At 43.9% G+C, this 22,487-nt stretch overlaps 1 protein-coding gene and 1 pseudogene across 1 annotated transcript in view; both read right to left on the reverse strand.

The window, feature by feature from the left end:
- The window catches only part of MED29 (mediator complex subunit 29), a 59,918-nt gene that overhangs the window by 19,015 nt on the left and 18,416 nt on the right, over nucleotides 1-22,487 (reverse strand). Inside the window, exon 3 of the mRNA XM_089679801.1 lies at nucleotides 8,138-8,222. Within this exon, the coding sequence (XP_089535927.1) occupies nucleotides 8,138-8,222 (85 nt within the window). The remainder of the gene's footprint in view (nucleotides 1-8,137; nucleotides 8,223-22,487) is intronic.
- LOC149460230 (uncharacterized) lies at nucleotides 88-1,901 on the reverse strand (annotated as a pseudogene).

Raw genomic sequence — 22,487 nt, forward strand, 5'->3', positions numbered from 1 at the left:
CCAAACCTTGCAAAATGCCTCAGTCTAGCTCCTATTGGGATCGCCTGGGCTGGCCTGATGTCAAAGGACTAGGCAGTGCCCTGCGGGTTAGGTAGAGCCTTTTGTTTGTGTGCTTCTCCAGGCCTTCCTAGAGTCTCTGCCCTGTCTGAACTGCCTGTAATCTCTGCCCCTGAACTGCTGAGATCTTGAAGTAAATCTCCTACTGCATCTAGGTCTTGTGTCTTGGGGAAACAGGCCCGATTTTCCTCTGGTAACATGGGAAATCGCCTTATCCAGCCGCTCTCTAAACAGTGACTTAGCATCAAAAAGGGATTTTACACCAATTTTGTTTTGACGCCCTGTCGGCTGCCCACGGCTTCAACCATAAGGCCCGCCTTACCATTGCAGCATTGATCTTGCAGAACATCTTATTGGATCGATAGCTGCTTCACCAATGAAGTCAGCTGAGACCTTGAGCGCATCCAAAGCCTTATGTTTTCCTTAGGAACTCCCTACTAGATAGCCACCTCTATGTTGTCTGTCCATACTTGCAAAGCATTGGAGACAGATGTCAGTACAATCGCTGGCCTGCAGGCATTTCCGGTCATCTGATAGGCCCACTTTAGGTCAAGATCCATTCATCTGTCTAGGGGATCTTTGAACAAAGTTGAGTCATCCATAGGCAATGTTATGTTTTGTGCTAAACGGACCACCGCTGAATCCACTACCGATGGACCATCCAACGTTCTGGAGTCTGCTTCCGAAAGTGGATATAGCTCGCCCAGGTGATTGAGAGAAAATCCTCTCAGTCCTCTTCCATTCTCCTTCTATGACGTCCCTGATTTCATCCATCAGAGGAAAGTAGGCGCTTAGTTTTTTAAGAAATGGGAAGTAGCTCTTTGATTTCCTTTCTGGGAAATCAGCTTCCTCCCAACCAATGGCAAGCTTGACTGCCTGGACATAAGGGTGAACCAGGGAAAAGCTAAAGCCTGAAGGATCCGATTCATCCGAGGAATCTTCTTCTCCAGATTGTTTAGATGGCCGGTCTGCTATTGGGTGAGAGGGTTTGCCTGGTAACAGCGCATCTGATGCCGCCTCTTATGGAAGATGTGATGATAGCTGTGACGGATTATCTGCTACAAGTTCTAAGAGTGAATGTTTGACCACTTTTTTTTTTTTAGTAGGTCCGCAACCTGCTGGCTCTCTGCACCTCTTTCCGCTGCATAATCCCTGAAGCAGTCTCTGCAGACTAGCTTGCCCGGTAAAAATGCCTGGCATTTTTGAGGTCTAGGGCTTGGGGAGTGTGAGGATTGTTGTCTTTTGGCAAAAGAACGAGCCCCAGTCGAATGTTATCTGGACCTGGAAAAACGAGCTTGGCTCGGGCTGCCTTCGTTGGGTTCCTCATGGCGCCAGATGGATGTCCTCTTGGACCTATTCTGGCGTACAGGGCTGAAATACATAAATGTACCAACATAAGCGCACTCTTTTTTCCACTTACCCAGCCGGTGCCCCTTACATTTGAAGTAGAGAAGGGACTTGATTGGGTGGCGAACGGCTCATTTTAAGCAGAGGACAAAAAAAGCAGCTATAGGACAAGAAGATTTAGATTACTGTGTCTCTTCTTTTTTTTTTTGGGGGGGGGGGGGAGGAAATGATAAAAGAGTGCATGGGAAAAAGGAAGAGATCTTCTGTCCAGTCCATTCTGGGACTTCTAGTCCTCATTGTCACTAATACAGTCACCCCCCAGCGGCCCCTCACCCTCCTGTCGCCAGCAATCGGGCCCCCTGCCGAGGGAGCATCCTGCTCCCCTGGCCGAGCGCCAAAAAGTCGGCGCCCCTGCTGTGGGAATCCATATGCAGGCTCCCTCCTGGGTTCAGAGATGCGTGGTCCTGAGACACGGGGGTGGGGGTGTCCGTTGCCATGGTAACTCAACGCTAAAGCAGGCCATAAATTTTTTTAAAAAAGTCTCTTGATTTTTCTTCTGATAAGCGAAAAATTGGTCGGCCATACAGCCAATTAGAACACCATTTAGAACGAAAATCGGCGGATATATCCTCTGTAATTGTCACCTCTACAGGAAATGATGTTGTTTTTTGGGTGGAAATGCTGTCGTGTTTTGTCGGAAATGCTGTCGTTTGGTGACCTTTTTGTCCCTCCCTCTTTTCGTATTCTATCGGCAAGATATCAGCAACGTTTCATTCCTACGAATTTTCTTCATTTATTGTATTAAAATGCCCAAATTAACCCGCAAAAAACCCCCAAAAAAATAAACTGGCCCATAGTGGATGCATGTTATTCTGCATAACAAACACAAAGATTACTGCACAGAAATCCATGACATACTGTCCTGTTTACACACCAAAACTTTTGACCTTTCTCCCGGATAAGAAAATTAGTTCCCTAAGAAACTTCCAGGTCATCGCATATGCGCATTAATTTGTCGTTTAGAAAATCAGGGGATAGTGCCATGAACGGGAAGAAATTTGGTCGTTTTCTAAAAATTTTCCAGCTCCAACAATATTCGAAAAGACATAAAATACGAAAATCCGCAGACAAAATTGCCCATACACGAACAGATTATCCGCGGACTTTAAAGTCGTCCGAAAAATCGCAGGATTTTTCACAAGTCTATGGCCGCCTTAAGTCTCTGGTTACAATCACAACGCACCCGGCTCTGTACTTAAGACAGAGCTGGGCCCAGGTCCCGGGTGTTCTCCTGGCTGCTGTTAGTGAGTGAGGTCTGAGTTTTGGCCAGCCTCCTCATTGGTCCAATCCCTCTCCTCTGACTGGCACAACTGCCTGCCAGTCTGCTGCTGGATCTCTCCCCTGTGTGGGGTTAACTCTCTGCTGCCTGGAGCTCCTCTTTATGGATGAACCCTCTGTTGCCTGTGAGCCTGCTGCCTGGCTCTCTCCCCTTTGTGGACTTAACCCTTTGCTGCCTGTGTGGATTGGCCCTGTGCTGCCTGTGTGGACTGTAACCCTCCGTGTCCGGTTCCCCACATCCAGTAAGTGGGTTAGCCCCGTGCTGCCCGAAAGACTGAGCCCAATTCTCCCCATGAACCCCAATTCCCACAGAAGCTCCACCCCACTGTCGTATTGAACCCTGTGGACTACCAGCCCCCTGTTGTTACATATTGCCTTCCAGAGAACTTTATTGTGTTGCTGTGTCTGGTGTTGATCTGTGGACTAACGGATCTATTGTCTGTACCCCGAAAAACTCCCCAATAAACGCCCGCACGTTGGGTTCCGTGCAATCTGTCTCCATGTGCTCTCTCTCTGCGCTCCTAGTACGTTACAACTGGTTGGCAGCAGCGGGACGAGAGCACTCAAGATGGCGGGTGAGAGTCTGTATACGATGGAAGCGAAGGTCCCGGAATATCAACACTGGACGGCAACCAACTTACAAGAAAAGGCCAGAACTTTGGGCCTCAATTACAAGTGACTTAATAAAGATCAGCTGGTCCAGATACTGGAGGAAGCCAGCCAACGGGAAGAGTCGGGCACAACAGGGTCCAAGCGGTCTCGAGGGAAGACGGACCAGAGCTTCACAGCACAAGCGGCAAGAGCCCTTGGGTCATCTGGTACGAGGAAGATATGGCCATTCTAGGGGAGGATGCTGTAACAGCGTATACCCAGAGATGGACGCGGTTCAACCATTTTGGCTTCAACCTCCATCTTGGCAAAGGGATTAACCATAATGACAAATGTATTTCTCCCTCATTCTTCCCCCCTCCCTTTCTGAGAGTCCCAGCGACATTTGGCCAGTGTGTATGTGTGTCACAGAAGGGTCATATGAGCTATAAAGCCCCCCAAGGGAGCCAGGCCCTCCCTGTCCATAGAACCTGCAAATTGTAACACCTCGTAAGAGATAAGGCAAGCTTTCCCAGGAGTTGAAAGCGATTCCAACCTAATAAACCTAACTCAGCTTATGTGACAGAATCAGATAAACTTTTCAAATCCATTTTTCCCCTATGTCTCATATCTTGGAATATGAGAGACTTACATAAAAACCAGACATATCGTCAGATTGGCTAAGAAAAGAAACAATTTGATGGGTCACTTGCCTTCTCTCGCATACACAGGAAAGCAGAAAAGTAGATCTCGTGAACCGTTCAGTATAGAATTACATATTTAATCTCTAATCAATCCTCAGACGTGTCTGCATAATAATCTACCCGCGGGTGGAATGTCACTTGTGCATAGGAAAAAGTTATGAGCCCAAATATGAACTACACGAGATTTTGGTTCTAGTTTAAGTCGACACCCAGACCTCCACGCCTACACGGGGTATTGGTCCTTGACGTCAGAGGCACCCCCCGCTGGGGAACTACAAATTGGGCTGTCAGGCCTAAGAGAAGTGAGTTGAAGACGTCTCCCATTTTAACATCAGTACCACCTGGGGAGACCCGTGCCCTTTCGCTCTGAAACTTGGATCTGCTAACCCAGGACTTTGGCAAGTACCTTAACCTTTTCACCTCTCTGATATCGCTGTGCTGTCTCTCTCTCTCTCTATATATCTACATATCTATCTATGTTACATCTTTTTCTGTAAATATTTTTATTGCACCCGTTTGACCTTTTTAGTAATAAATCTTTCCTTCTGAAAGCGTTAAACTGTTTCTATAGCGCTTTATTGCAATTTACAAATTCCTGCCTCTAAAGAGAACGCTACTGTGTTTGTTTAACCCTCTGTATAACCCTGGTATACAGACGATTACCTCAACCATTATAGTGTTATAACGGAGATCGCCGAGTTTCCTCTCTGTACAAAAAGGAGGTGGTGGCAGTGTGAAGGGTTAATTGCGTAATTAACTTGACCCAGTAACAATCGCTTAGGCTGCTGGTACATCGATTGTGGTCCAATTAGCTGGAAAATCGTTGTGCAGGGTGCAGCTGAGTGTGGCATTGTTTCGCACGTGACATCGCGGTTTTAGATTGGCTAGTCCTTCGGTCATGAGTTTGGTGAGAAGGTCTAGGGTCTGACGCCGCGATCGTGACAGATACCACCACATAAAGGAAGCTGGCGGCCATTGAAAAGGCTAGAAAGAGACAGAGTGAGAAGCTGCAAAGAACCAAGCAGCTGCCCCTATACCTGTCCCTGTGGCACGGGAGGCACGGAGAATATCCAGGAAGGACTTTAAGCCCTACCAAGAGCACACCAGAGATGTGTAAGGGTTCTTCCAGGACTTTGAATACCAATGCAAACTACTAGAGGTCCCATCCAAAGACTGGACTCGCCATGTGGTAGGGCTGCTTGATGGAGGGGCTGCTGAGGCCTACTGAATTCCGATGGCTGAGCATCAGGGAAAGCTATGGACCGAAAAGAGGTTGGCCCAGGCCTTTTATTGGCCTGGGATGTCCCAATTGGTAGCTCGCTACTGCCGTACCTGCGATACCTGTCAGCGACATGGAAGAACGGGTGGCCCTCTACAGTCCTTACCCATTATTGAGGAGCAGTTCCAACGCGTAGCTATCGACATTCTGGGAACCTTAGCTCGCCCCAGCGCACCGGGAAAGCAGTACATCCTGACCATTGTCATCTATGCTACTCTATCTATGCTACTCGTTATCCCGAAGCAGTCGCCCTGTCCAGCATCACAGCTCCCAAAGTTGCAGAAGCCATGGTTACTGTCTTCACACGAGTGGGCTTCCCTACTAAAATCCTGTCAGATCGGGGGACTCAGTTCATGTCAGGCCTTGTTCAGTCCCTCTGGCAAACCTGTGGAGTGCGGTCCATCCGGACAACCACCTATCACCCCCAGACAAATGGACTGTGTGAACGCTTCAACGGGACCCTGAAGGCCATGCTACGGGCCTTTATAGACTTAGAGCCAGACTGGGAACGATACCTGCCCACCTCCTCTTTGCCTACCAGGAGGTACCCCAGGAATCTACCGGATTTTCTCCCTTTGAACTGCTGTATGGGCGGAAGGTTACCCTCCTGAAAGAATACTGGGAGGGTCAACTACCAGATACTGGGGTCCCTGTGGTGCCCTATGTCTTGGAACTGTGTGAAAGGATAGGACAACTAGCCAGCCTCGCAGCTGACCATCTCCAAGCAGCCCAGGCCCGAAAAAAGACATGGTATGACCGCAAGGCCCACACCTGGGAGTTTACTAAGAACCAACAGGTCCTCATGATTGTCCCAAATCCCCAGAACAAACTGCAATCCACATTGGAGGGACCCTTCCGAGTCATTAGGAAAGTGAATGACACTAACGATGTTCTTGGACTAGATGATCGGGGGAGACGGCAAAAAATCGTGCATGTCAATATAATCAAGGAGTACCATGACCAAAACTCCCTTGTTATAGCCATCTGCCCGATACCCTGCAAGGAGGATGAAGAGGCCGTACTGGATCTTCTGGAAGCAACACGCCATCCAACTGATGTGCACCAGGTGCCCCTGGGTCTGCAGCTGAACCCAGGACAACAGAGGGCCATGAATGATATCCTGGGGCAGCGCAGTTCCGTTTTTTCTGCCCAGCCTGGAAAGACCACTATTACCACTCACCATGTGGAGACCCTGGGAACCTGGCCCCTCCAACAAGCTCCATATCATGTCCCCGAAGCCGTTAAGAACACTATGAGAGAGGAACTAAACGAAATGCTGGATCTGGGAATTATTCAGCCCTCACAGAGCCCCTGGGCCTCTCCTGTTGTTCTTGTCCCCAAGAAAGATGGCAGCATCCGCTTTTGTGTTGACTAGCAATGCCTCAATGACCACACGGTTAGTGATGCCTAGCCAATGCCCCGTATTGATGACCTTCTGGACTGGCTGGCTGGAGCCTGCTATGTCACTACCCTGGACTTGAGCAAGGGCTACTGGCAAATCCCCTTATTCGCAGAGGGTCAGGAGCGCTCCGCCTTCATCACCCCCTTCAGTCTGTTTGAGTTTCTCAACATGCCCTTTGGCATGAAGAATGCCCCTTCCAGCGCACGGTGGATCAGCTGCTGCAGGGCTGTCATGACTTTGCCTGCGCCTACCTTGATGACATCACCATCTTTAGCAAAACCTGGGAAGGCCACCTCAGGCATGTGAGCCTTGTCCTGGATTGAACTGCAGGGGCCAACCTCACCATTCGACCAGACAAGTGCCAGATGGGGATGGCGGAGGTGCAATATTTAGGACACTGGGTGGGAGGGGTAAACAGAACCGGCTAAAATAGAAGCCATCAGGGAATGGTCCACCCCCCCAGACTCAAACAGGTTACGGCTTTTCTGGGCACTGCTATTACCGCAAATTTGTTCCCCATTTCAGCACAATTGCGAAACCCCTGACGGATCTCACAAAGAAGGCCATGCCCCGGATGGTAACCTGGACCCCGGCCTGCCAGACTGCTTTTGACCTGCTGAAAGAGGCCCTTTTTCATGACCCCGTCCTAGCAGGGCCCAACTACCAGCAAAGGTTCCACGTGCAGATGGGCAGCCTCTACTTATGGGCTGAGGGCCGTCCTCAGCCAGGTAAATGAGGAGGGGGAGGAGCACCCTGTGGCCTTCCTTAGCAGGAATCTACTAGACCGGGAGGTCGCCTATGCCACCATAAAGAAGGAGTGCCTGGCCATAGTATGGGCGTTGAAGAAATGTCAACCCTATTTGTATGGCCGGGAGTTCACCATCTTCACGGACCATAACCCCTCACCTGGCTGAATCGGGTCTCAGGGGATAACAGCCGCTGTTGCCATGGTAACCCGACGCTGTCTCGGGTTACCACGGCAACGCGCAAAGCAAGAAAGCAGTTGGGATATTGTAACATATATAATCTTATCCCAATATTTGTAGGTACTTGGCTTTAAAGTTCCCTTCACCCTCCCTGCTCGCAATCTTCTGGGACACATGACAGCTCCCAGAAGGCTACGGGACCATTCAAAAAGCGCACTGCTGCTCGCACATGCACAGTGGGAAGCCAGCTGTGAAGCCGCAGGGAACCAAAGCTGGCTGCCCACAGTAAACATGCAAGCGACGGGGACCCGAAAGCTGGTGATGAACCAGTTCGGTTAAGGATAGCGCTGGATCCCTAGACAGATACATGTCCTTTTATTAAAAGTCACCAGCTACAGTATTTTGTAGCTGCTGACTTAATTTTTTTTCAAACAGGGTGAAGAACCGCTTTACAAATGAGGCCATGTACATCTACTGGCATTCTGGGAATACTCACCAAACAAAGCTCCAACTGGTCACACAAGGCATAGAATTCCTCCAAGCTCTTATCAAACCTCTGAACTGGGACATCTGAAATTTTCCTGTGTGAGAAGAAAAAGGAGGTGAGTACAGAGCACTCACACAACACACTTCTGGTGAGAGAAGAGACAGGAGAGAAGCACAGAGCAGACACACAGCTTCATACCTGAAAGAGAAGAGCTGGGGCAGGGGGGCGCGCGCATACAATTGGTACTTGTTGAGATAGAGAGCAAGAAAGCAAACAGACAGGAGGGGAGCACAGAGCATACACAATGCACTCTTCTTGTGTGAGGGAGGAGACTGCTGGTAAGCATAGAGCAGGCACACAGCACTCTTCCTGTGAAGCAGAAGTGATCGGATGTGAGCACAAAGCATACCCACTGCACTCTGTTCTGTGCCCACACTTGTCTCTTCTCTTACAGGTAGAGTGCTGTGTGTCTGCTCTGTGCCTCTCATCTCTTCTCTTACAGGAAGACACACAGCACTATTCCTGCAAAAAAAACAACAGTGGAGCACAAAGCATACACATTCCACTCCAGAGAGAAAGGGAGTAAAAAAACAAAAAAAAAACCTCCAAAAACAAAAAAAAACACAAAACAGACAAGAGGGGAGCACAGAGCATCCATATGGCACTCTTCCTTTGTAAGAGAAGAGATTGGTGGCCAGTACAAAGCAGGTATACAGCAATCTTGTATGAGAGACAAAAGACTATGTGAGCACACAGCATTCAACACAGCACTCCTCCTGTGAGTGAAGAGACAGGAGGAGAGCACAGAGCTAACACAATTAACTCTTCCTGTAGGAGAGAAGATAAGCAAGGCAATTAGAAGCCATATACTGCAACGCGTGCATGTCTTTTTTTCTCTCTTATATAGCACCGTCAATTTATGCAGTGCATATGCATGTATATATATATATATATATATATATATATATATATATATATAAATAAAAATAACATTCACATCGATCCCTAACTCTCAAGGGGTGTACAATCTAAAGGTCCCTAACTCACATTCATACATACATGTACTAGGGCCAATTTAGACAGGAGCCAATTCACCTACCAGCATGTCTTTGGAGTGTGGGAGGAAACAGGAGTACCCTGAGGAAACCCACGCAGGCACAGGGAGAAAATGCAAACTCCAGGCAGGTGGTGCCGTGGTTGGGATTCGAACCAACGACCCTAGTACTGCCAGGCAGACGTGCTAACCATGTAGCCACTATGCTGCCCCAATCAAACAACATTACAAAAATACACTTTTGTAAAAAAAAATAAATAAAATGCAAAATAAATCACCCCTACCCCATTCTTACTAATTTCTGCAGAAAACATGATTCAGCCCTGGTTCACACTGATGAAGTATGGAATTCACAGCGTTTTCTGTGCAAATTCCGCACCGAATCAGAATAGCACCCCGTTCATGCAAACCACTGTGGGTGTGAAAGCGGTCCACAAAGCGCGGTGCGATGTGCAGAATCGAATCACATAGGTGTGAATACCTATGCAATCTGATTCTAGTTTGGACCAAAAAAGGGTCCTGCACCTTTCTGGTGCAGGTGGAGTGTAATTAGAGCCATACAAAATGTATGGCTCCAATCGCACCGCACATGAATGCGATGTGGTTCCTGTGCGAATAACATGCGATATACAGCACCGCATATATGTGACCCAGGATCAGTATAAATAATTTATCAATGCAAACAAGATTCTGCATATAATAAACTATGCTCAAATCATAACCGGTCTCCCAACATGATTATACAATTACAATCAAGAACAGTATTGCATCAGAACACAGGACGTACTTCATTAAAATAAACCAATAATGATCATGGTTATATAACCCTGATAACATTTACATTCTACTCAGTGCAACTCAAAAGCACAGCGTACTTCATAAAGAGAACAGATTCCTGCTAATCAAATCAAAGAAAAAGCATTATTTATCCAATACAAGGACAATAAATGTACTATCTTCTTAGCATTAAAAAAAGTCTCCAATGATAAAAGAAGATATTTTTGGTGAATGGCTAGCCACAATAGGCAAGTGTCTGCCTGACATCAACAGATGAGAAGTATTCTGTCTAGAGATAGAATCCATCACTGCCGCTCAGGCAAGTTGACCATACCCTTGGCAGGATTGGCTAGGCTGCAGTTTGGAGATTCTGTAAGCAGTGATGGCCTCTGACTGTTAGAGGCACTTATTTACACCCCTGGGACTGAGCCATTTATGATACAAGTGCCCCCCTTAAACCAGGCAACATCTAGAATCCATAATCTGCCAGAAAGTGCTATAAAGCAGAAGTAACTTTGGTAAATAAACATTTGCCAGCAGGCAGGGCTTTTTGATAGGAGAGACCTTTTGACAGCAGTATATAGCGGTCTTGTGAGTTCCATCAGTGTCCAGTTGAGCACTGGTTAAAGCTTGTAGAAGTTTTCATTCTGCTAGCACTGTCCTATGAGGCTGTATAACCCCTGACCCTCTATCTTAACAGTGCAGATTGGCCCTGTGCTGATCACATACACCCTCCCAAAGAAAGAAAAACGGAAAACTAAGCAATACACACTAAATTGAGCATGGGCAGAGTGACTCCTAGAACTCTGTACTATCAGCAGATGGATTGGGGACAGTAGAAGGGGAGGATCCGAGAAGACAGGATCAAAAGAGCTTTTTTACATAATGAGGAGGATTAACACCTTAGGTTCCAAAGTGAAAATAATAAGCATTCTTTACTGCATATACAGACTGATTTTACTGTTGTGGGTTTAGTAACATTAACTCAAAAAGAAGCTTCTATTGTGCTCAACCACCTTCACATCTCGAAATCCAATATTTTATTTTTTAGCTGCTGTGATCCCACTTCTTGCTAGAGAGCAGCCACGTTTGTTCTTCAAGATCCCACTGTGTAGGAAGAAACCTAACCACCCTCTCTTGCTCACTTCTGATATAGACTAGGGACTATAGGATCTACAGTGTTAATAGAGCAGTCCATATGACCGAAACTAGCATACACTACTCATTCCAAACAAAGCAGAAGTGAGGGGAAAAGGAGAGGCTCAAGAGCTCACAGAGGATGTTACAGTGAGGCAGAAAAACAAAGAAACACTTTAATAAAAAACAGTCTACCTGGCCATTAAGCAGCACTGGAATGAAGGGAAGGCAGAAGACATAAGCCACCAAACGGGTGGGTACAAGAGCTGTTCTACAACAGGCAAAAACGATTTTGACTTTTTTAAAGTGACTGACGGTCACTTTATTGAAATCTCTTCTGTTTAAAATAACATTCTTAGACAAAATACATGTATGAGTTTTCCTTGCACATAGAAGAGAAACTAGTGTGCAGTTCAATAACTGACACCCTCACATTGAACATTTAACCATCAATGTCATGTTGATTCCCAAACACACAAAAAAATAAAAGGAGCTCAGAGAAAGCATACCGCAACTCTTCCTTCCCGAAAATTGTTTAAATGTGAAATGGTTCAGATCAGCCATAGAAAGGAATAAAAATAATATAAAAAAAAATCTAGACATGGTTCTGGTAAAAGAAAAAAAAAAGGACACATGGATGTATTTTTTTTCTTAAGAACAGAACAAAGTGTTTTTCAAAAGTACTTGTCACTGTGGTTATGGGGAGAGTTTAGATAGAAATTGCGTTTAGTGAACTTCTCTATAAGACGCGGGAAATCCAGCCTAGACTGTTCCCAAACATTGCATAAGTGTAAGAATCTTTAACCAAGTAAAACACACATTGCTAAAAAGAATATTGCACAACTGAAATAAAAAATGAATGCGTCAAAAATAAAATAAAGGCAACACCATTTCCAAAATCTGATTGAGTAAGGGAGGGTTATGACCCATGACTTTTTTCCCCCCATCTTTGTCTCATTGGGAAGGGGGTGGGGGGAGGCTTTCCCTTCACTTTCTGTCCTAGTATTACAACAGGAATTGAGAGGAAATATCCAAAGGGAGGGAATCCCTGTCACCAAAACTAGTGTCCCCATTGGAAAAATTTCACCTGTTCCAATTATGGGGACAACCCAAAATGTGGGTTTTTTCATCCACTTTTGGCGACAAGACAGAGAGGGTGAATCTACCTAACAGGAGCACAGGCAGCAATTAAAAACTGATTTTTTTTTACCTTTGATTATAATCAAAGTGGTTGTAATCCCTCACATATACCCAAATGAAGTGACTGGCCTCAGGTGATACACAGATGAATCAAATCCTCCTATATAAGTTGTACCTGTTTATTTGCAGCCACCTATCCTGTACAGCCTTCTAAAACTCAGATGAAAAATTATTTTTCATAGACCTACAAAGACAGGGGGCAGGAAGCTGCAGTTACACACTGTACAAGAACTCAGAGCCGATTGGAGGGAAGGGACACACTTCCTCCACACAGCAAAAGAGCTGAGGCTATCAATGAGCTGGAGGTCCCTCCCCGTCACCATTTTAGCTCTTGGTGTCAGGAAAACTTGTCAGAAGTGATTCATGTTGATGGCAAACGAGACAGCAAAAAAACTAGAAAAGCTACAATTTCTGGGGAAATTGTGTGAAGTGTTCTTGCCTCCACCAGTAGTCTACAACTGGAGTGGGCGGAGTAACTGGGTGGAGTGGCTGGAGTGAAACAAAAACGAGAAACGCACCAACCTTGCGCATTACCTCAGTAACAAAAAATGTATTAATTAGAAAATGGTACTCACAAACAGAGAATAAAATCAGGCATGTAGTCCTCAAAGGGACTTCAAAGATAAGGAGCCGGCGCGAATCCCATCATGGGGGTAGACACTCAGTACAGCTGATGCGTTTCGAAGGCCATGCCTTCTTCATCAGAGCTCTGATTTTCTAATTAATACATTTTGGTTACTGAGGTAATGCACAAGGTTGGTGCGCTTCTCGTTTTTGTTTCACTTTGCAGTATTGGTTGGGCTTCCCCAGCCTTGTTTGAAGCTTCAAAACCTTATATGCACTGGTGGTCGCTTTTTCCAGTTCTGGTTCCATCCATTTGCCACCCGCCTGGGTCCTACAGCGCAGGAGAAATCGCGTCTGGAGTGGCTTGAGTAACTGTTGTGTGGTTGGAGTGGCTGGAGTAACTGTGAAAAGGTTGGACTGGGCAGAGTAACTCTGTGGAGAGTTTGGAGTGAGTAAAGATGGTAAACATTACACTAACCAATTGATTGATCAAATTTAAAAAGTGCACATGGCAAGCTTGATAGAATGAGAAATGCATTTCAACTATTAATTATTTATAGTTTTAAAAACTATAAATCCTACAGCGAAGAGCTTTATATTGTGAGAATCACAAGACCCAGACCTACATTTTGATACATAGTAGGTCTCTGAAATATTAAAAATGAAGGCACAGTCGCAGTTTAGAAATTGCCCTTCAAATTTGAGATGGCTAGAGTGGAGTTTCAATGAATGTCAATGGGCAGCTGGAGTTGCAAACAAATGGTCATATTGTGAAAACTATCAGGACTGTGGCTTAGCCGTGGACATTTGTAGTGGCAGCAGGGATAGCTGAACGTTTTGATATAAGATTTGTGTAGGTGGGCTTGAAAATGAGGGAGTGATGGCAGTTTAGAAATCATGTCCTGATTTTTCAGCTCACACTCTAGCTTTTGTCAGCTCCCACTCTAGTTTTGAACATTCTGCCATTCATTCCTATGGGACCAATTTCACCACAAAAACGCTGATATTGCGTGAACCATTCGGGGAAACGTTCCACAAAGTAATAGCACACCAATCAGGAACAATCCGCATGTTTCGGTACAGTACTGTCTATGTAGTGTAAAAACTGTGGGAGGAGTTAGGGTGGTAAATTTGGCTATAATAATAAGAATATATATGTGAGATAACAGTAAGTGGTCTTGCCATGCAAGAACACAATGACACTTGGAGTGCACTGGAGTGAGGTAAGTAAACACTACAGAAATATGTGCTTTGTTCAGATTTCATGTTTGAGGTTTACAACCACTTTAAATTCATTTTGTTCTCTAAATTATAGTTCACAGCTTTTTTTCCTTGCGACACCAGCAACCTCTTTCTTGTCCAGATGTCAGAGGAACATGAAGTAAATGAGAAATTCCCCAATGAGGTATAAAAAAAAAAAAAAAAAAAAAAAATATTAGACACCTGAAGGAAACTTAACTATTCCCCACTCTATAAAAGAAAAGAAAATTGAAACTGCATGGGTGGCTACAACGTGGCACAGAACAGCATTCATGACATGAGCGCCATTCCATGCAACACTACACTGTTAAATTGCCCACAAGTTAATTTTTTTTTTTTTGTTCACCGGGCGAAAAAAAAAAAAAAAAAATGCACACACACAATTCCTCTATCCACACAACAAATGACGTGGATGGAGGAATTCCAACCTCTCACCAGGAGGGACATTGTATTGTCTGACACCAACTCCTGCTGCTGTCAGAATACACTGGTCAGCGACTGCAGTCAGAGATCAAGATATGTTTTTCTGCATGCCACACACTGAGCAATATTCGGCCGGTTCAGCAGGGGCTGACTAAGATTCGATCAGTGTATGGCAAGCTTTAGCAAAAGTTACAATGCAACACTATTTTAGAAGCTGGAGTTTGACTTAAAAAAAAAAACAAAAAACTGCAAGTGTGGAAATATGAGAAGCGGTCTTAGCAGATTTGTATTTAGGGGTGTAGGCTTTTGGTCTGTCAACCTTATCCTCGCTCATTACTTCGTGAGTCAGTGACCTGGGAAGCATAAATACTTTCAATGTCATAATAGAAGACTGCATTTCTACCACTCTATGCACTTGCATTCTATGGATTTTAAATGCATTAACAACCATGCGTTTGTGAGTGCTACTTTTGCAGATTCTAAGTATTATTTCACCTCAGTGGGCTGAACGAAAAAAAAAAAAAAAAAAAAATATGATTGAAGCCGCAGCTGCGGATAGAACAGCTTTTATTCGAAAAGGGCAGCTGAACAAAAGTCAAACGATAAACAGACTTCTTTTCCACTGCAATGGTCACACAGGGATCAAAATTCTGCTGAACCCTGCTGAACTGTCTGAATTTCAATCCATCTATGGCCACCTTTATTTAGATTTCAGCAGTAAACAGTCTCCCACCGAACCGCTGGTCTTAGAAGAAACTGGTCATAAGAGAAATACAGAAGCCATCATTGCTTTCCCCCTTGTGAAAATGTCATGCTGTCCATACACTATGAATTTCATTTGGTTCCTGATGAACTGGATGAAATTCGCTACATGTGCGGCCCTGTCAGCCCCTTCTCACCCAACATCCTTTGATTCAAAAAAAGAAGAAGTAGCTGAAAATTTTTTGTCAACCAAACTGCATTTGGTTAGATGCAGCTGCTGTTTGGGTATTCTGACAGCTGTCACAGGAAGCTTTCTAAGTACAACAGCTACGGCAGGGGTTTCATTCATTCACACTTTACTGTGTAGTAGATGGAGGAATCCAGCTGACATTTTGTTCATCCTACAGGTTGAATTAAAAAAAATAAAAATCTAAACCATGTATGGACAGCTTTTATTTGTCTGACTTCAGAGCTGTGATGTCACGGTCATTGCCAGGAATGCAGCAAATGAAGTCAGAATTCCGACCTGGCAACAAGCATTTTTAGTATGATGTCTGTATGGCAGACTCATGCAACAGAAATCCCAGCATCAGAGAAGTGTATAGTTTTTTCTTTTTTAAATCATATATGTGAAAGATCAGCTAGATGTAAATTATGTTTTTAATGCATGTATGCATTTTTTTTTTTTTTTTTAAAAGTGGTTCTAAAGGCAGTAGGATTTTTACCTTCATGCATTCTATGCATGAAAGTAAAACAAACAATACAAAAAAACCAAACACGCAACAAAAACACCACACACCTTCGGTGTGCTGCTCCCCCCACAGCCCCCCCATACTCACCTAAGTCCCCTTTTGATCCAGTGATCAAGCCCCAGCTCTCATTGGCTAGGAACAGAAGCCATTGGCTCCCACTGTTGTCAATCACAGCCAGTGAGCCAAGGAGAGAGCAGGGGGTGGACCAAACACTATGTGTGTCTTATGGACACAATGAACAGGGCTTGAAAGCAAGCATGCACCAGTGCCCCATAAGAAGCAGCTTGCTATTGGGGAACTGCTCAAGGGGGAGGAGCCAGGAGCGCCAGCAGGGGACCAGAGAATGAAGAGTATTGGGACTGCTCTGTGCAAAACCACAAGTATGTTTTTTTTTTTTTTAAAACAAAACCTTTAATAGATTTGTAAGCTCCGAGGTGCAGGGCCCTCCTTTCCCTCTTGTATTGAACTGTATTGTTGCTGTATTGTCTCCCGTTATATTGTAAAGCGCTGAGCAAACTGTTGGCGCCATATAAATCCCGTATAATAATAATAATAATATCACTTTAAAGCTTGTTTATATGTGTAATTTGCAATTGTACATTATATGGCCAAGTTTGTGAACACTTATGCACCACACACACACTACATACACAATTCTACTTCCTGTTCTGCTTTTTCTCACAATATGCGTATATGAGCTAGTGAACTCACTAAAAACAATGCACTGCCTATGGAGCTTACTTCAGCAGTTAAGAGCAGTGTTTGCTCACTCTAGGAGACTAATCTACAGTTCTCTATAGCCAATACAACAGGGAAGAAGTATAAAACTGTCAAAAATATCACATTAAATATTACTTTACAGTAAGCATAACAATGAACGGGAAACGTTCTCTTTAAAAATACACAGAACTTCCCCCTTTAAAAGGTAAACTATTGCCATGCTTATCGTCATGTAATTCTCAAGTGTGCTGTGCCCAATTCTTCCTTCAAATGACTTATTGTTTCACTACAATCACTCATCTTCTTTGACAAGACAAACAGATACAATTTGTGCACTATTTTCAGTCTTTTTTTTTTTTTTTTATTTAAATTATTCGTTTTCCATATGAAATACATGTTCCACCATTACTTTCATATAACATACAAAACCATGAGTTATATCCCATTCTATCTATATTCCCATTACCCCCCCACACCTATCTACTACCCCCCCCCCCCCCCCCAACAAATAAAACCACTCGTTCTGCATTTCTCTATTACATCTTTTCCTAAGTAAGGAGTATACTATTTTCAGTCTGTTAGACCTGTCTAGTAATGCTTGTACTGGGAAGGGAGGTGGGGGAAGAGTAAGGTCAGCTCACCTTTCAGTTGTATCAAGCTGGTCCTACAGCACTCGGGTTCCAGGCCACTTGATCTGAAGGCGCAGCAGCACTACACAAATCAGGACCATGTAGCCATCATTGCCCACAATGTAGCTCACCTTTTAGTTGAACTGAATGGGTGCACTGCAACCATGTGTAGTACAGCAAACAAGGTGTTAAAGCAGGCAGCATTGTGGTGTTTTCTGACCACCTGCTTTAAACCCTTGCACTCCGCAGTAGCATGTAGTTGCGGGGCGCTTGCAGGGTAGCCCCATTTACTTGAATGGGTCATGATTGTCAGGCGGTAGCACCCACCAAAAGCAACAGGAGGATCAATTCCTGTTGTGGCATGTGTACATCTTTGGCTGCTGCCTCAGCAGCTAAAAGAGGTAGGGATTGGGGGTGGTAAAAGTGTGACTCAACCGCAGGGATTTACCACACCCCAAACTTTACTTGTGAATGAGCCCTAAGGGTGCTGCTGCTGAATGCAACTCAAAGGGCTCATTCACAAGTGCAGTAGGCCAGCTGTTCCGCTGTAAAGGGATCAAGCACAGTGTGTTTGACAAGTGGTGACAATATGTTGCCTCCTCACCACTTGATTTAAACACTATTTCTGTGCCATGCACACGTCTGCGACACGGTAGTACACCAACTAGAGGTTTAAATCAGGTGTGAGGAGGCGACACTGTGCCCGGTGATCTTTAACTTCTCCCATGTTGTTCAAGTAGATCTCCACTTTTTAAGGTTGCCTACCCCTGCTCTTGGGGCACTCGTGAATGATCGCTCCTGAACCATGCTGTGTGTGCCCATAAGACACTCAAAATGGGGCTTGGTCCCTCCTTTATTGGCTGTGGTTGACAGCAGCAGGAGCCAATGGCTCCCGCTGCTCTCTCTCAGCCAATGAGGAGGCAGAGACTCAGGAGAGCAGCAGCACTTGTGCACATCGCTGGATTGAAATCAGGCTTGGGTAAGTAAGGTTTTTTACCTTCATGCATACAAGGTAGAAATCCATCAACCTTTAGAACCATTTTACCCCTCTGCTATACATCCTACACATTTTTCGCAAAACAATTGCACAAAAATATGGATTCTTGGTTCACATATATTGCAATACATGCTCAATCTGGCCTACTTTGGCCAGTAGATGGTATCCTTTTGACACAGTTGGATAGCTTGACTGTGTACTGCTAATTATACGATTCCTAAGTTTGCTAAGAATATGTAGGACATATAGCAGTATGCAGAGATTTAGGATTCTCAGTGTCAACATGTAGTCATGCTCCTTTAGCGCCTTGTGTGTATAAATACACATACAGTACCTTTATCTATATACTTTTTTGAATTTGAGCACAGACATCAAAGTGTAGGTCAGTGACCAGATGCGAGTCTGTAACCCCACTGTGTCTGTTTGCCCTATAGTGGCATTATATGTTCATTAAATTATGCTATAAGCAAGCATTTGGCATTTGGCACAGTAGAGTAGGGACTGGCCAGAGAAAGGGGTCATTCTGCACAGTTGGTCAGCTTTTTTCCACCCCAAATTTGCACCGACTGCTAACTTTTTAGAACCAGTTTTTGGGGGTCTACCTCTTAGTTTCAAACACGCCAATACAACTACAATCACCTTTGTTGCCAGGACTAATGGAGTGATTCATCCAAACACAGACAGCAATAAAATCCCTTCACCTTATTCCAAAAATCTACAGAAAATGTTTTCATTTTAGATATAATTTAACAGATGAACTGAAAAACCAGAAGCTGTCAATTATTAAAAGCTAAAAGGTACATATGACCACAACATTGGGGTCAAGCTGTGACACGTCTTAGTTGAATCATGGTTGAGTAAACTGCTTGATCAATCTCAACTCGATGACCTGCAGTGCTACTACGCAATGTCTGAGGTCCAGTGTTCAGGTACATGGTGCCTGGTGAACCTTTTAAAATGAGTTCCTACAGTATACAAAAGGCCTTTATTTCAAGAAAAGCTTGACCCAAAAATGTTTTCCATAGCTGCTGAGAATGCTGTAACAGACTATAGTAGCTTTGCTACCTACAGTAAGCTACGCTGTCTTCCTGCACTGGTACAAGCAACTTTCCTTTCGCTGCAGGAAAGGGACTGCTCTTGTACACCATCTCTGCCATTTAGGAACAGCCCTGTCTTATTATCCAACAATAAGGCTTTCACTGATTGGCCAAGGTAGAGAGCTGGGCAGATGATGTCACAATCTCCACTCCAATCTCCAAGGCAATCAGAGAATGACTTGGGATCACTGATAAAAATACAAAGCTGTTTCTGAATGGCAGAGGTGCCGTACAGTCAACTCTCTTTCTGGCAGCAGAAAGGAAGTCACCTATACCTGTGAAGGAAGATGACATAGATTACTGTGTGGCAAAGTTACTGCAGTCTATTACAACATCCTCAGCGGCCATACCATTCTGCCACAATTTGTCTGGGCCAAGCAGCCCTAAAGGGAATATAGAAAAAGAAAGCAAACCTGGAGTTCTGGTTTAAGCTCAGCTCCCTGTCATGCATATTTTAGATGCCAGAGAGTGTAGCTAAGGGCCAGAGGGGGACTTAAAAGGATAAGTAAACCTTCAGGAACATGTTACATGTTCCACCTGTTTATAGGGTGGACCATGCAACATGTTCCTGTAACTGCTTGGTGATCTGCTACCTCTGTGTGACACAGTACAGGCAGAAGTTCCCCCATACCAACTTTTTAAAAAGATCCCGGCCGTACGGGGCTCCGCCCAAACAGCCATGTCATTCATTCACAAAGTTCTGTGAATGAATCAACTACAAGTATGGATATCCTTTGCAGCTGTCAGTTTGTAGTTCTCAATGAACTACCATGGCGCTGTCGAGCACAATAGGTAGTTCATTGATTCTTCCTGTCAGAGCATAACTGCCTGCCCATATGATATATGCACAGGCAGATTAAATCTACAGTCTGCAGGAGTCCTGCAAGGCACCAGCGATCTATTGAGAACAGGCAAAAAAAAAATAATTGTAAATGCACTTTTTTTCACCTGCAAAAAATGTGCATTCATTATTATCTTTTTTTTTTTTAACCTGCAAAAAATATGTGCATGTATTTATTTTTACAAAAGGTGCACTTTTCCTATACTGCATCTGAGTACCACAAAACAAAAAATAAATTTTTAATATTCATAGCAAACTCATCCACCCATCCATGTCTCCATGCTTTATTTTGCTGAGAAATAACTTTCAAAAATACCCCCTAGCATTTCTGGCCATGCACATCTTGAGTAAGGGCAGATGATTCATGTAGCATTTACTTCCTGGAAACCATCTGCCATTAGCTCAGGCATACAGGCAGGAAGGTGTTTAGCTCTCCTAAAGACTCTTGGAATGTGTGACATCATTTGTCTAGGCCAGAAACCAGGAAGTAACTGATAAAATGTAAGATAAAACTATATAAGATATACTTTCATATCTATTTTCAAAGACAAATGAGGTCATACATTGCAAGAGTCTTTAGGAGAGGAGGATGGGTTTTCCAGCTAAACACCCTCCTGCCTGTATGCCTGAGCTAATGGCAGATGGTTTCCAGGAAGTAAATGCGACATGAATCATCTGCCCTTACACAAGATGTTCACGGCCAGAAATGCTAGGGGGTGTTTTTAAAAGTTATTTCTCAGCAAAATAAAGCATGGAGACATGGATGGATGGACGAGTTTGCTATGAATATTAAAAATGTTTTTGTTTTGTGGTGCTCGGATGCAGTATAGTTCTACTGTAAAGGAAAAGTGCACCTTTTGTAAAAATAAATACATGCACATCTTTTTTTTTTCCTCTGCAAAAAAGGGAATCTAGTAAGGCTGGCCATACACTATACAATTGTCTGTCCAATTTCTGCCAAATTTCAATTAGATTTACCTTTACTCATGTAGTGCAAGGGCCTGCCTAATTGGATGCAATTGAAAATTTTGTTTAGGTTTGACCTCATGTTATATGGTTTTTGGTAAATCTAAAGAAACATTCTCAAGAAAATTGTATAATGTGTGGCCAGTCTAAGTAAGTATAAGGGGAGGGCTGAGGGGGTAGCTGCACACTGAAGGTTTTTTTTACCCTACTGCATAGAATGCATGAAAGTGAAAAACTTTCAGCCCTTAGAACCCCATTAAGGGTGCAATGTTGAGTGATCAATACAGTATGTCTATGATGAACCTTGAGAAAACTAAAAAAGCTAGGATTGCACTGATACCATTTTTTTTTTCTGGCAAGTACGAATATCGATACTTGTAATCAAATATTCAATACAAAATGAATGGGCTCAAATCACACTGAAAAGCATTGCATGCGATTTGAACAGAAATGCAGTATGATTCCTGTCTGAATCACATGCAGTTTCCCTGCAGTGCGATTTGTGCAAATGCTCAGTATGGGTTCAACCCTAAATAAAAACAAACAAAAACAAACAAAAAACAACACCACTGTACCCTCATGTATCCAATCAGAAAAAATATTTTCCTGTCTACTGTAAAGCAGTAAAACAACCATTAACAAAAAATAAAAAAAAATCAGAAACTAAAATCTAAATATGCTTTTGTGTTCTCCAACACTTCAAAAACTTGTGAGACTCCATACAACAAAAAGGCTGAAATGTAAAACTTCTGCTTCCTTTTCAGGAACTCTTAGGGTTGCAGTGCCACCTTGTGGTACATTCAAAATATCACACATGAAATCGGATGAAAATACAGTGAAACAAAAATAAATATTATGCCAGTACAAACTGTTCAAAAAGAACTGTGTTCTAGTTTTAAATTTGAACTCAATAGGAGGAAAACATACTCAACTCATAGCTCCAATACTTAACCACCCGTTTACCAGCCTGCAATTCCCTTTCATTACCAGGTCATTTTTTAGTTCTCAGTGCTGCGACAGTTTAACTGACAAATCCTCAATCATATGACACTGCACCTAAAAAAAACTTGATCCAAGATTGCAATGAAGGATTGTTTATGTGGTGGATAAAGAACCTCAAACAACTTCCAGAGAAATTCAAGCTGACCTTCAGGCACAGGGTACAACTGTGTCAGCTCGCACGATACATTGCCATCTGAATGAAAAGAGACACTATGATAGGAGACCCAGGAGGACCCCA

Source organism: Staurois parvus, unplaced genomic scaffold, assembly GCF_062004578.1.
Source record: "Staurois parvus isolate SC_StPar_1 unplaced genomic scaffold, SC_StPar_1.0 ptg000232l, whole genome shotgun sequence".
NCBI lineage: Eukaryota > Metazoa > Chordata > Amphibia > Anura > Ranidae > Staurois > Staurois parvus.